A 12,890-nucleotide genomic window follows, 5' to 3' on the forward strand; every position below is an offset into this window, starting at 1 on the left:
TCACCTGTAGTGGAATGACTGAACTCTTGACTCTCCCCTCATCTTGATTGTCTTTCAATAAACAGCAGCACAATGAAGATGAAGCTTTGGTTGGGACATCTGGTCCAAGACATGATTTTCTTCAAGGGTAAGAACTCTTTTTTTCCCTAACTTGATCAACCTTGTATGTCAAATAAAAGGAGCAATAAGTTTGTAAGAATCTGTTCAGGTTTTCTGTCACTTTATATATTGTGAACTGACTTCGCCAGAAAACAGTGAACCGTAAATCAATGGGAAATTTGTGACTGAAAACTTCACTCTTAGGAAAATGCCCATTTCTTTATTAGGTGAGACATCTTGATGAAATCTGAGGTGTCAGGTTAAAGCTCCATCAATTCTCTATTGAATAAAGACAACAAAAAATAATTGAATACATTAAAAATGGCTGGAAATTAAAGGGAAAGTCAAGTAAAACATTTTCTTTACAATATTTTCCATGCACCACCACTAGTCTAAACACAGCATTCCGATCAATATTGGATTTGTGAATGAATATGAATTAAGCAGCAAAAATACACCAGTGTTTTTCCATCTCAGGGGGCAGGCATTTTGCCATTTGCTGTCGATTGAAAATGACATCACAAACTGAAGCATGTGAGGCAAAATGAACGGTGCCACAGTCTTCAGTGCGAGAAACTCATCTAGAAAATATTTGTCATTCTAGTTTATTTTTTGATGCAGATCAGCATTACCTGCTTAATTGCTCCTCATTGTGAAGTTCACCGCATCTTAAAAGTAATTGGGCCAACCTTGGGTGAAAGGCACCAAATCTGCTCAACCTCCACACCTGCCCAGTGAGTGGGTTCGGAAAACAACCCAGCACTTTTTTTGCATGCATTAGTATTTCTTGTCTTGGCACCATAGTAAACACACAAGAGCAAATAACAAAAGATTCATTTTGGCTATCGGACACATATGGCAAACGTGAAGGTAGCAGTTTTGAAGAAAAGGCATTGTGGGTGTGTGCCTTGCCGTCATGACTGCAGGATCAGACAAATATGAAGATGTTCAGCACTAATGGCGCACACGCCAACATGTTTGAAAGTACAGTGACAATCACATTGTTTTTAAAACTACCAAAATGTGCCAATCTACAATCAGGAGAGATTATTTGCAGAAGGTGAGGAATGGCACCACTGGTGAAGGAATGTTGATGCAGGAACGTTAGTGTAGTGGTTCTCAAACGAGGGTCCTCAAACTTACTTTAAAAAAAAAACTACACTGTTGTATGATTTGGAAAAAGTGCATATCTCTGGGAACAATAAACAAACATAAACCAAACCCAGCAAAAAAATTGATAAAAGGAATATCTGAATGAATATTTTTATCAGAATATAGTCCTTTTATTAAGAGGGGAAAAAGGTGCCTAATATTGGGAGAGTAAAGTTGTATTATAGAACTTCACAAAGACTATAGTACAACATTAGCTAGGAAAAATACAACTTTATTCCCCCAACATTACAGCTTTTCAGTCTGACAGAATCTGTCTTCGCTCTTTTCAAGGTTGCAACTTTTTACTTGAAAATATACAATTACAGAACTTGAAAAATATCCAACTTTACTCTCGAGAAATTCCTCCACCCTAAGAAACTAACAGGAATTTGTCATTGTAACATGACTTTTTTTTCCCTTGGAATTTATTCACTGTTCGGATTAACAAGAAATCCTTGGGGGGGGGGGGGGGGGGTCTCCCCTCTGAGGGGTGCCTCGACCCATCCATTTTGAGAACCCCTATTTAGTGCATTTGCTGTACATTCATAAAAGTATCCACAAACGAGATGACATGTAGAGCGGAATACGAAAAGAAAATCACATGAAACATTTATGCAAAACAACAGTTAACCTTTCATTTCTCAACTCAACTGTATTTATAGAGCACTTTCAAACAGCCATTGCTGCATACAAAGTGCTGTACATGGAGCAATTAACATCATTCAATCAATGACTTAAGTCAAAGGGTGAACTTAGTACTTGTTCAGTGGCCAACACAGATGATAAAGACACACGTTGGTTAGCTTACAGTGCGGTACGTTAGCATTTAAGGAGATGAAGCCTCCCCCGACCGGGTGGATGACTGCAGCAATGACACGATCGGAGTTTGTTTACTACTGTCTGGAAGGCACATGAGAAAAGGATGGAGCAATACAATTGAATTTCATTCAGTCTTTGGCTGAGACCTGCATGCAGCAGTCCAAATGGAGCGCAGATCAGTGTGAGGCATGTACAGCAGCCATTAGATTCCAGTGCCTGTTGACTTGCATGCTAAATCAGTGTTTCGTACCTATAGTTAAATGTTATCGGCAGATAAGCCAATTTAAACGAAAAACGTTTCTGTTGTTCGTGGAAGTTTTGTTCAACTGGAACTAGTTCACTGCAGTCAACATAGGGTGTGCCTGTCTTTTTGTTTGTGTCTGTTTTTGTTTTTTTTAGTGAACCCTAAATCCAGAATAAGATTAAATTGAATAGGGGGTGTACAAAAATTCCTACTGAGCCAAACGGGATTTTGGGTGCGAATACAAGCTGTAATATTCTTACTCTGTTTTTGTAGAATAAATTTCCCTCAGACTTGTATGCCGAAGAATACAGTATATTAAATGTATTAACCCTTTCAGGGACAGCGGTTACTACAGTGGAAAGCTTATCATGTAATCGGGTTACAGGGTGCATGAAACGGTTAATAATTTTATTTCAGGAGTAAAATTGAATGATCTGTTTAACTAAGGAAGTAGCCGACTTTAGCAGGGGTGGCCAGCATCATTCATGAGGAGATGAAGAAAAATAAATATTTTGTCAAAATGACTTAGGCCATCACTTTAAGGAGGTGACAAAATAGTGAAACTATTATTCTCCACAGTCGTATTGCTGGCAGCGCAGTCATGTCAAAACTGCTGCTTTTATTTGGCACGTGTTCATGGACACATTTACCTGGAAACAGCATGGGAAGGCCCGTCCGAATGCTTGCTTAAGTTCAGTGCACCCATGTAAAGTAGGCAATCTCATCCAGGTCAACAGGGTAGTCGGTGAGGTACTTGGGACCTTTAACAAAATGTTCTCCCTTGTAGCTTCTCCACCTTCCCGCAGGCAAGTAGATGTCCCGTTCCTGCTTGCCTGGTTCCAACACGGGAGCCACCATCAGGTCATCCCCAATCAGAAACTGGGAGTCGACCTTATAAGCCGCCTCATCGTCATTGGCGATCCACCAGAGGGGCCTGATGATGGGATCTCCTGTGTTCAGCACCTCGTGGGCCAGCTCTAGAACCCTGGGGGCTACCAGGGTCTCATGGAGTTTTGTGAACTTTCGCGCTATGTCCACCACCTGCACAAAGATGCGAGTTATCATTATTTTCTTGCAAAGCAGGGTATAATCAATCAATTACAGCTCCGGGATCATAACCTGTGTTTAAAATATAAAAATATGAAAACAAATATGGATCAAAGGAAACACAATGATAGGATCATACATATACAGTATTGATACAACCAGCCAAGGACTAGGGCTTTGGAGCCTGTAGGTGATAGTTCAAGTCCCGGCTGTGAACATGTAATTTAAAAAAAAAAAAAAAGATCAATTTGCATCTAGTTGTTGGAGAAATGCTAGCCTGCTTCCTGACTGCTTCTGAGGTGACCTTGAGCAAGGCAAGAAGTGTGACACGTAGTAGTTACTTTCACACTAACGTGTTGTACTTTTGTGATACCTTAAAAACATCCAAGTGAATGAGTTAAACCACAATGAAAATCTAACTTTGAAAAATTTGGACAAAACCATACCGAATAACAATTTCAGTTGACCCACTCTAATTCATATCAAGTACAGACTGTACAACAAACACATGTGAAGTAAATCTATTAAGTGTTATTATACTCACTTCATCGTCATAGAACCATGGTGGTATCGAAAACTGCATAGCAGGCATAAATGCAGACAGCTCCAACCATCTGATGTACAGCTCTCTGTCAGGCAGGTCATACCCGTCTTTTTTCGATCCTAAAGTACAACATAAATATTAACGATACATCATTTTATATTAAAAGCTCAGTGTATCATTTACAGTATGTGAGTGAAAAAAACCATTCACAACAAACACCCTGATGAGTCAGCATTTGCCTGTCTGCAATTTTTTTTAATCTATATTCACTGAGAAACTAGGATGTCCTCTTTTAGTGCTGAAGCCTAAGATCTTGAAGCAACACTTTAGCGCCACCTAGAGGAATCTTGATGTTATGTTTAATTCCTTGATGGCATTTCTTCATCTGCATTTGAGATGTTCTGTGTTGTTTTTAAATTATTTGCTTGCTGTAATGTTAATTTCCGCAAAGCCGTAGAGATCTTGTACCTGTCATGTGGTCAGGGTACGCATTCCCGCCGATCATATCGGGCAGTACAAACTGGTACCCCAGGATGCTGATCGTCAGAACTGTGGGAATGATGGACTTGAGGCCGAGCTCGTAACCCCACACCGAGTCCCTGTCAATGATCCTGTAGAAACAGGAGATGTTCTGACTCTGGTAGCCCACCCTCAGCTCGGCCCGCTCACTAAACGGTATGGCCATCTCTGTGTAGCGGCGGGTGAAGGTGGAGGGGTCCGTCAGCGGGATTAGGGTGCTAAACTGTTGAGGGAGATAGCTTGTCTCTCCTGCATCAAACTTAAAGGAGGTCACGCCATAGTGTGCTTTGAGCTTGGTCAGTTGGCCCGAATACCAGTTGCGGGCATCTGGGTTGGTAAAGTCCAAGATTCCGCCGATGCCGTTCCACCAGCGAACGAGAGCTGGCAGCTCACCGCCGGGCTCACGCACAAACAGTCCATCCTGAATGGCAACGCCAAAGTTGATGGAGTCATAGTTGATGAAAGGATGAGTCCAGAGCGTCACTTGAAAGCCGTCCTGTCGGAGCGTGTCGAACATACCGCTGGCGTTGGGGAACTTCTGGGGGTCGAAATCAAACTCGCCGTAGTCGGCGGTGTAGCGGTCGTCGAGCTCCAGGTGAGAGCAGGTGAAGCCATGTTTGGTGATGTCGGAGGCATACTGCAGTAACTTCTCTTGGGTGATGGACGTCTTGTACAGAGCCCAAGTGGACCACACCGGGTGCTTGAACACCTCAACAGAAGGAACCTTGACCGGCTTTGGGAAATAGCGGCGCACCTGACGGAGCAAAAACAATAATGTACTTTTTCTGCACAACCTCTTTTGGACAAATTGGTTTTCAGCAGTCGCAACATTCGGTAGCCATTATCACATCCCAATTACAGAAACCATCCCTGTTGACAATTGCAGTCGATGGTGTCACTCAAACTGTCAGACTGTATGTTGCCAGGGTGGCACGGTGGTTGACTGGTTAGCACGTCACAATGCAGAGGTCATGGGTTTGACTCTGGGCTACGGCCTTCCTTTGTGGAACATGTTCTCCCTATGCCCCCGTTTGTTTTCTCTGGGTACTTTGGTTTCCTCCCACATTCCAAAAACATGCATGGTAGTTTAATTGAACACTCTAAACTGTCGCTAGTTGTGATTGTGAGTGCGAATGGTTGTTCATCTATGTGTGCCGTATGATTGGCTGGCAACGTGTTCAGGTGTACCCCGCCTACTGCCCGAAGACGGCTGGTTAGCACGTCCAGCACCTGCGACCCTCATGAGGATAAGTGGATCAGATTAATGGATGCATGGATGGTGTCAATACTCACCATGTATTTATGAATTGAGGTGACATCTGAACCCACACACACTCGGTAGCTGAGTTCTGGTGAGGCCCGCTGTCCATCCAGTGGTTTGAATGGAGAATCTTGGTATCGGGCCTGGAAGTGAAGCGTCATGTCCTTCTCAGACCAGCCCAAATGAAACGGCACAGAATCATTGATTTTAATGGCCACAGCCTTGGACGAGAGCCAGTAGCGTTCTAGAATCCCCCCAAAGGCATTCCGGTTTGAGTAGATGTCGCTCGTGATGAAAGGCTGCGGTTCCTGCTCGCCCTCGATGCTGATCGGCCAGTGCTGGGTGGCCGACTCTGCCCCACCGTACCAGTGAGAGCCATTACAAGCCATGGCGTGTTCCACAGTGCGCTTATCTTGCAGAGGCTCCCAGCGCACGCGGTAACACATCACTGTGTCCTTCAGCCGAACCGTGTGGATAAAAAAGTTGATCTTGCCGGCATCTGACTCAGTGCAGCTTAGCATATTTTCCTCATTGGAGCATGAGTCTAAATCCAGTGTGGCGGACCTGCAGATCATTCAAGAGAACTGGTTCAGCACTAAATATGTCATGCAACAAAACGTGAATTAAACAATAGCCCATATCTGGCTCACAGTTTCAAGGTTTGAGCTTCGACTCTCCCTCCTGCGTGGAAACTCACATGTCCTCCCTGCTTGTGAGGGTTTTCTACATTCTCAACTTCTAAATTGTCCACAGGCGTAAATATGAGTGTACGGTGGTGGTTGTGATGAGCGGGAAGATTTGGACTTAGGCCATGACTACAGTAGCCATGTTCTCCCAGAGGGGCTACTAATCATTCGTTCAATGTAGTTTCCATTATCCATTGACCTATTTCGGACACACAGAGTGGACTGTTATTCAATCAACAAATTTGCACGTGTGCGTGTGTGTGTGTGTGTTGGATTAACTCATGTTATGTATTGCGTGTGTAATGACTTTATATTTTCATTGAAAGAGAATCTGCAAAGGTTAGATGGAGGAAAATCGACTTTTTTTGTTTGTTGAAAGATGTTTCACATATAACCCAAAAGGCTTTCTTGGTTGATTTTTTTTTCCCGTGAAAGGGATGTCAGGACATTGTCGTGAAGAGACAATAGATGTTGCCTCAAATGTCGTTCTGTGTTATGAGGCAGCGTGTCACTTTCAAACCAGCGATCCTCCTTATCCAGAATTTATTAGATACAATCACATAACGGGGTAGGACTAGATAAGTTTTTTACTTCTTCCTACTCCCTTGAACATAATAACTGTGTTGTATGAACATTGATTTCTTTCTTTTTTTATCTACCTTATTTTCTGTCAAATTATTACTGTATATATGTTTTATGTTCAATAAACAAACAAACAAACAAATGTCCTGACATTCCTCCTTGAAATAATGGTCTCATTCCACAGGGAGCGTGGCTCCAATACACTCTTTTTAATTTTAACTTTTGCAGACTAACCTAGATGACACAGTCTACTTTACAGACACACGGAAAGAGAAGCCCACCTGAAGGTCATGGTGAATATAATAGTGCCTGCTTGGTTCCGAATTACAAAACCATCCTTGTTGAGGTCTAGCAGCTCCGTCTTCATGAGCTGGGCTTTGCGCAGAGATGCCGAGTAGTAGCACCAGGCCACCACGGCAGCCAGAACCAACACACAGCCCAAAACGCTTGCTATGACCAAGGGCCGGGCTTCCTGATTTCCTCGCTTTTTTAGCGGGGAGCCCCCGGTCTCATCGGACAGGTGCTGCTCCCCTGGGGCCACTGGAACGATCTGGTACATACTAAACTTTATGTAAATGAGGAGCTGAAAAGAATGGTGGATAATGATGATTTTCAAAATAGAGCTTCCTCCCAGTAGTAGTCGTGGAATCGGAGGAAGAACGATGAATGGATGTCTACCTTCCTGTCCTTGGTAATGTCTTCATGTCGGATGGTTCCAACCTTGAAGGAAGGCACCCATGTCAATACAGTAGAAGCAATGCAAGAGTCATTTGGCAAAATAATAGTAGATACCCTTGATGGTGGAATGGTACATTTGCGTGATAAGCCTGAACAAATTCACACTACTTATAGAATCCTCAGAGAATTTGAACATTTTAACCTCCGGTGGGTGAGTGTGAAAGGAATTTAATATTCAGAGAGAGGAAATATGAGGAGATTGATGAAGCACAAAGGTACTGTTGGAGATCGATTTAGTGGGTAGCTTCATCTTAAGTACACTCATTATATTTTGAGCTTTTGTTTTTCATTTGATTCCTTTACTTCATGCCCTATGTTTTATCTACATGTGCTTAACTGTAATTACAACTAAAACTGCGTTGGAGACAGGCCACGGCGATTTCATATTTACGTACAGATTCCGGTTACGTCACTGACTTTGGATCGGAACTTCGTCGTAAACCGAGAACCCCGGCACAGGCTCTTTTAGCTAAAGAGGAAGAGAATGCTGGGAACACTGAACGTAATACTGTACTTGACTGATTTATGTCGTCGTGGTTCTATATCACTTCTGGCTTTTTAGGCCGAAACCACGCGGTTTCATGAACAATTGGTCAACCCGTTTTCCCTGCCCTTTTGTTGTTGTTGTATTTTATTTTTTTTACAAGAGGCCCAGATGTAACATAAAATCTATAGTTCGCAAGAGTACGTCGCCCCAGCTGTCAACTGTTATAAATTTCTTTTCACGCCAGTCGAATAGCAGTCCAAAGCGGGTGGTGCCGTCTGCGAAGGTGTAACTCATAACATGTCATGTAATTATGATTAAAAGAGAAAACAGAAAAAGCTTACTTGTCCCCTATGTCGTTTTACTTCCAGCACAGACCCGCGAAGCGTTGCGCAGGTGCAGCACTGCAGCTCCGTGTGCCCGCCCAACAACAACCAAACTGCGACGCTGATTTGTCCAGGCGCACGTCAATCAAATACGAGTGGATTCGGGGTATTGTAGTTCCGCAGTTAAGATTTTCAAACGATTTGCAACCTGCTGTGTTAAATAACAAATACAGTATATCCATCCTTCCAACAGCTCACAAAATCATCAGGAAAGCTGAAATGGTGGAAAAAAAGTTTAACATATATCCCCCAATTAAGTTCAACATAATTCTGTTAAGAATAGCCTCTTTTACACAGACCATGAAGAATTGTAGGCCTATGACGGATGCCCTGACATTTTTCATGTATGCATCCTGCGATCAATCTAATCTGTCACACAGAAAAAAATGGATAAATGCCGCCTGACAACAAAATGTATTTGTCCCCACCAAACAGGGAGAATGCTGCAGTGGTGGACAGTAATACTGATGCTGTGCTGCAACACTGTGAATGAGGCCTGTCTGCAGTGTGACAAAGAGATCTTTAACATGCACGAAGACTTTTCCTTATCTGCCTCCACTCCACAAAAGCAAATCCGACTGAAAAATATTTTGGATAATGTCTATAGCAAATACAAGGAAGCAAGTCGGGAACTGAAGGGCATCATAGGTAAGAACTAAATTTGCCCCAACATAACATCTAAAGTAATGATTTATTTTGAGAAGTTTCCAAATGATTATTTCATTTCGGTTCTCTGGTTTTGTCACACATGAGCTTCTGTATTTCATGGTGGTTAATGGCCTGTGTCTCACTGCTTAGATCCGACCACCCTGTACAGAGTCAAAACTGAGTACCTGAGTGAATTTAATCGGTTCTTGGATGCAGATTACAGTGGTGAGAACTCACAAGTTGTAATTGTTGCTGTGTATTAGGGAAGACAGTGGAACTTTGTGTTGTAGGACAAGTGCTATAGAAAATGGATGGAGGAACGGTTTACTCAATAACAGTGGTTAACTTTTTTTTTCTCCCAACAGATGTTAATAATGTTAAAATTCAACCCGAAAATTCTATCGTTACATTATTTCCTATCGGAAAATTGCTTTAGAAATTAATAGAGGTCAGCCAACACCCTGAACTGCGTTTGTAACAGTTCCACTGCACATATGGACATGAGCATAGTGAGCGTGCTTCGACACTAACCGCTTATTTCCTCCCCAGGACCTTCTCACAGAGACTTCATTCATATTATTGAACAAGGGAAGAAGATTTTAGTAAAACACTTGAAAAAGTTCATAGCTGATGGTAAATACCTTTAATATGAGAGAGTGCACGACATAATTTAAACATCTAAATGGTGAATCAGATGTGTGCTTTTTGTTTGTTTTTCCCTCAGAATTGTGCCCCAACAAGTGTGGTGAGTTTGATCTTCTCCTTGCAGAGGCAAAAAAATCATGTTTGAAGGCCTGGACATAATGTGTGCATACTGTTTGGCACTCAGGGCTCTTGCAGAGACGGGTAATGGATTGCATATCATGCAAGTACAAGATCTACAGCTGTCCATCTCCGTCCGGCAAACAGGATTGTGGTGGTATGTACTCGTGTATAAAGAGTATGTCCTGTTCTCGACATAGGACACGTGGTGACTCTAATTGCACCACGGGGATAAATAAAGTTTTCTGAATCTGAATCTGATGAGAGTGCAAATAATTTCCGCGTTGCCTGTCCATGTGAGTGAAAAAGATTAGTCCAATAGCATCCCTCTTTGTCATCCTCGGCTCCCTCACCCTTTCTGCAGAATACCAGATTGAGGCTAAAGAGGGAGGACATGCATTACTGGACTGTTTCCAACCATGGCATTCACTTGTTTTCGGGAGCCTATCATACACCTGGACCTCTGACACAAAGGTCTGCCTTTACATCCTCACGAATGTCTTCAGTCATAACTATACAGTATATACTGTATGTATGGGCCATCTCACAAAATTAGTACCATTTGCTTTGTAACATAATAAAAATAAATGTAAACAAATGGAAATAGTTTATTTTTAAATTCCAAAACCTACAACTCACATATTGAACGACTGAAAATGTGGATCACATTAGGAAAAAAAGCATTACAATCTTATTTTGATACATTTTAACTTCTTCTGGGCACAACTGGCATGGTCCGCTGGATTGGCCCAAATACACTGGAATTTCCAATGCTGAAGATTCAAAGTTGGTGAAAAAAAGTTACAAAATTAAAGAAAGAAAAATGAAAAAGAAAGAAGAATAATTTCCATAGGATATTATGGAGCACGAGTGATTACAGCACATCTGCCTCACAGTTCTTAGCCTGTTCTTGCCTTGGGCCTTATGCGTGGCATTTGTCTGTTCTGCCCGAACTTGCTCGGATTTTTTCCTGGCATGACGCATTTCTGTTTGTTCTTTTTTGTATTTCAAAACCTTTATGGAAAAAAAAAATAATCCCTTATAAAAAATCAACCTGTAATTATAAAACTTTTATTAAACCTTTCGCCACCGAAGTCTGCGGTTTTGTGTAATTTTACAGTTACAGGATATTTCCCAATTTAAGGGGGAATATTGGGCACATTTCATCATGACATTCAACTTGCTGTATATTATGTGTACCACTTTTACACTACTATTACCTATTTTTTGGGCATTACTTTTTTGTGTATTCAGGTCAATGGTCCGAACTCAGGATATAAGATAGTAATGGAGGAGTCTAGCATGGTGTTAAATCAGCTTCACTTGAGGCATCAGGGGACGTACCGGTGCTCACTGACGGGCCAAGATGGGACTGAGTTCTACCGGGTTGCAGTGCGCTTGACTGGTAAATTGTAAACTCACACTTCTTGACAGCTCCTCTTTTAAAATAGATAGTTACGGTAGATAGAAATGTCATGAACTTCTGCATGGCAAAAGCCCAAGCATTCTTTGATGTCACAAGTAAAAAAAAAACAAAAAAACCCTTGCATACCATTTGACCAATGAACTTTTAATGCTGTATTTATCATCCTTCACAGTCACTCGAGCGCCAACCGAAACATACCAATCTAGCATTCCACTGCCTGCGTTGACTCCTGAAGACGAAGAATCACTTCTTCAACACGACGGAGGCGCTCTGGTTCCGCTCATGGCTGTAGTCACGGCTCTTAGTCTGGCAGGTTGCCTCATCTTCATTGTTGTCATTGGGTAAGTCGCGGAAAAAGATGACAAGCGAGAGCACTGCGGTTTGGTTCACACTTTTTGGCGGCCTTTATAACATAGGTTTTATAACGCCCTTTATAATGGCCCCAAGATGCTATACAGTTGTGGTTTAAATATGAGTGTATGATTGTATGTGTCCTCCCCATAGAAAGATGATGATTCAGCGAAGAAAAACATTGACAACACAGAGCAGGGTGGAGGAAGAAAATAACACATTCACCTCTGTGTGGGCCAGATGGCGTGCACAGTAAATGGTTCTTGTGGGATTGGAAATTTAAATGTACTTGATGTTTTCTTGTCATGCTGTCATTGCTGGTCCACCCGATTGTATTTTGGTCTCATCCGACCAAAGCACCCTCTTCCACAGGTTTGCGGTGTCACCTTTGTGGCAAACGGGACTTCTCATTCCTGTCTTTCAACAGTGGCTTTCTACTCGCCACTCTTCATAAAGTGCACTACTTATAGGAAATGTATTTGCTCTAAATTTCTGCACAACTTTATCCCTGACCTGTCTGATGTGTTCCTTTTGTCGTGATGCTGTTTTTTTACTCATATTCTCTAACAAACAGCCGATAACTTCATAGAGTAGGTAAATGTAAACTGAGTAAAATTGTGTTGGTCTATCACATAAAATTTGTTTGTGATTGTAAGGTCACAAAATCTGAAAAAGCTTTCCAGAAAATGAACCACCAGCTATATGGGAGGTGAGTGGGCGGCCTGGTCACATGGGCGTTCACGACACGAATTGGATGATCTCAGCATCTGGGTTGCAGTGTTTTTCAGAGATTAACTACTCCTGCCATACAAATAATCCGGGATAATCTCCATGTGGGAAGGAGGTATTCAGAATTTCTATTTTATCTAACATATTCTTGTCAAGAAAATTTGGGAGTTGATTTACGGTTTTAGGAGAAAAATCTGCCTATTTTTCTCCATCTCTTGTATTGCCTACTTGTTGTTGACTGACAATGACATCACAGTGCCTCAGGGTTCAGGTAACGACCGTCACGGCTCACATGTTTTCTGGGTTCGGTCGTGTGATCTTCGCAAGAGGAGCCCTTAGGCACTGTGGTGTCATTTTCAGAACGATACTTTCAAGACAAGGCGCAATGGCATTATCAAGTAATGGTACTCGGA

The 12,890-nt window shown here is 42.1% G+C and overlaps 2 protein-coding genes across 2 annotated transcripts; one reads left to right on the plus strand and one right to left on the minus strand.

Annotated features, from left to right (window-relative positions):
• Positions 1 to 299: 299 nt before the first annotated feature.
• Positions 300 to 8,560, minus strand: LOC147205202 (alpha-galactosidase MYORG-like). The gene is made up of 7 exons (XM_086111384.1): positions 8,520 to 8,560; positions 7,632 to 7,673; positions 7,235 to 7,536; positions 5,718 to 6,249; positions 4,374 to 5,178; positions 3,906 to 4,024; positions 300 to 3,355 (listed from the first exon to the last, which is right to left on the minus strand). The coding sequence occupies exons 3-7, from the start codon at positions 7,510 to 7,512 to the stop codon at positions 3,008 to 3,010; spliced, it is 2,082 nt and encodes a 693-aa protein (XP_085967510.1). The 5' UTR covers positions 7,513 to 7,536; positions 7,632 to 7,673; positions 8,520 to 8,560; the 3' UTR covers positions 300 to 3,007.
• On the plus strand, positions 8,529 to 12,193 carry izumo1 (izumo sperm-egg fusion 1). The gene is made up of 10 exons (XM_086111386.1): positions 8,529 to 8,667; positions 8,997 to 9,209; positions 9,360 to 9,434; positions 9,759 to 9,842; positions 9,934 to 9,954; positions 10,039 to 10,128; positions 10,336 to 10,445; positions 11,226 to 11,376; positions 11,570 to 11,738; positions 11,902 to 12,193. Exons 1-10 carry the CDS (start codon positions 8,529 to 8,531, stop codon positions 12,002 to 12,004), a joined length of 1,155 nt encoding a protein of 384 aa, XP_085967512.1. The 3' UTR covers positions 12,005 to 12,193.
• The last annotated feature ends 697 nt before the right edge of the window (positions 12,194 to 12,890 follow it).

Source organism: Hippocampus guttulatus, chromosome 5 (genome assembly GCF_054856545.1).
Source record: "Hippocampus guttulatus isolate MCC_2025c chromosome 5, RoL_Hgut_1.0, whole genome shotgun sequence".
NCBI lineage: Eukaryota > Metazoa > Chordata > Actinopteri > Syngnathiformes > Syngnathidae > Hippocampus > Hippocampus guttulatus.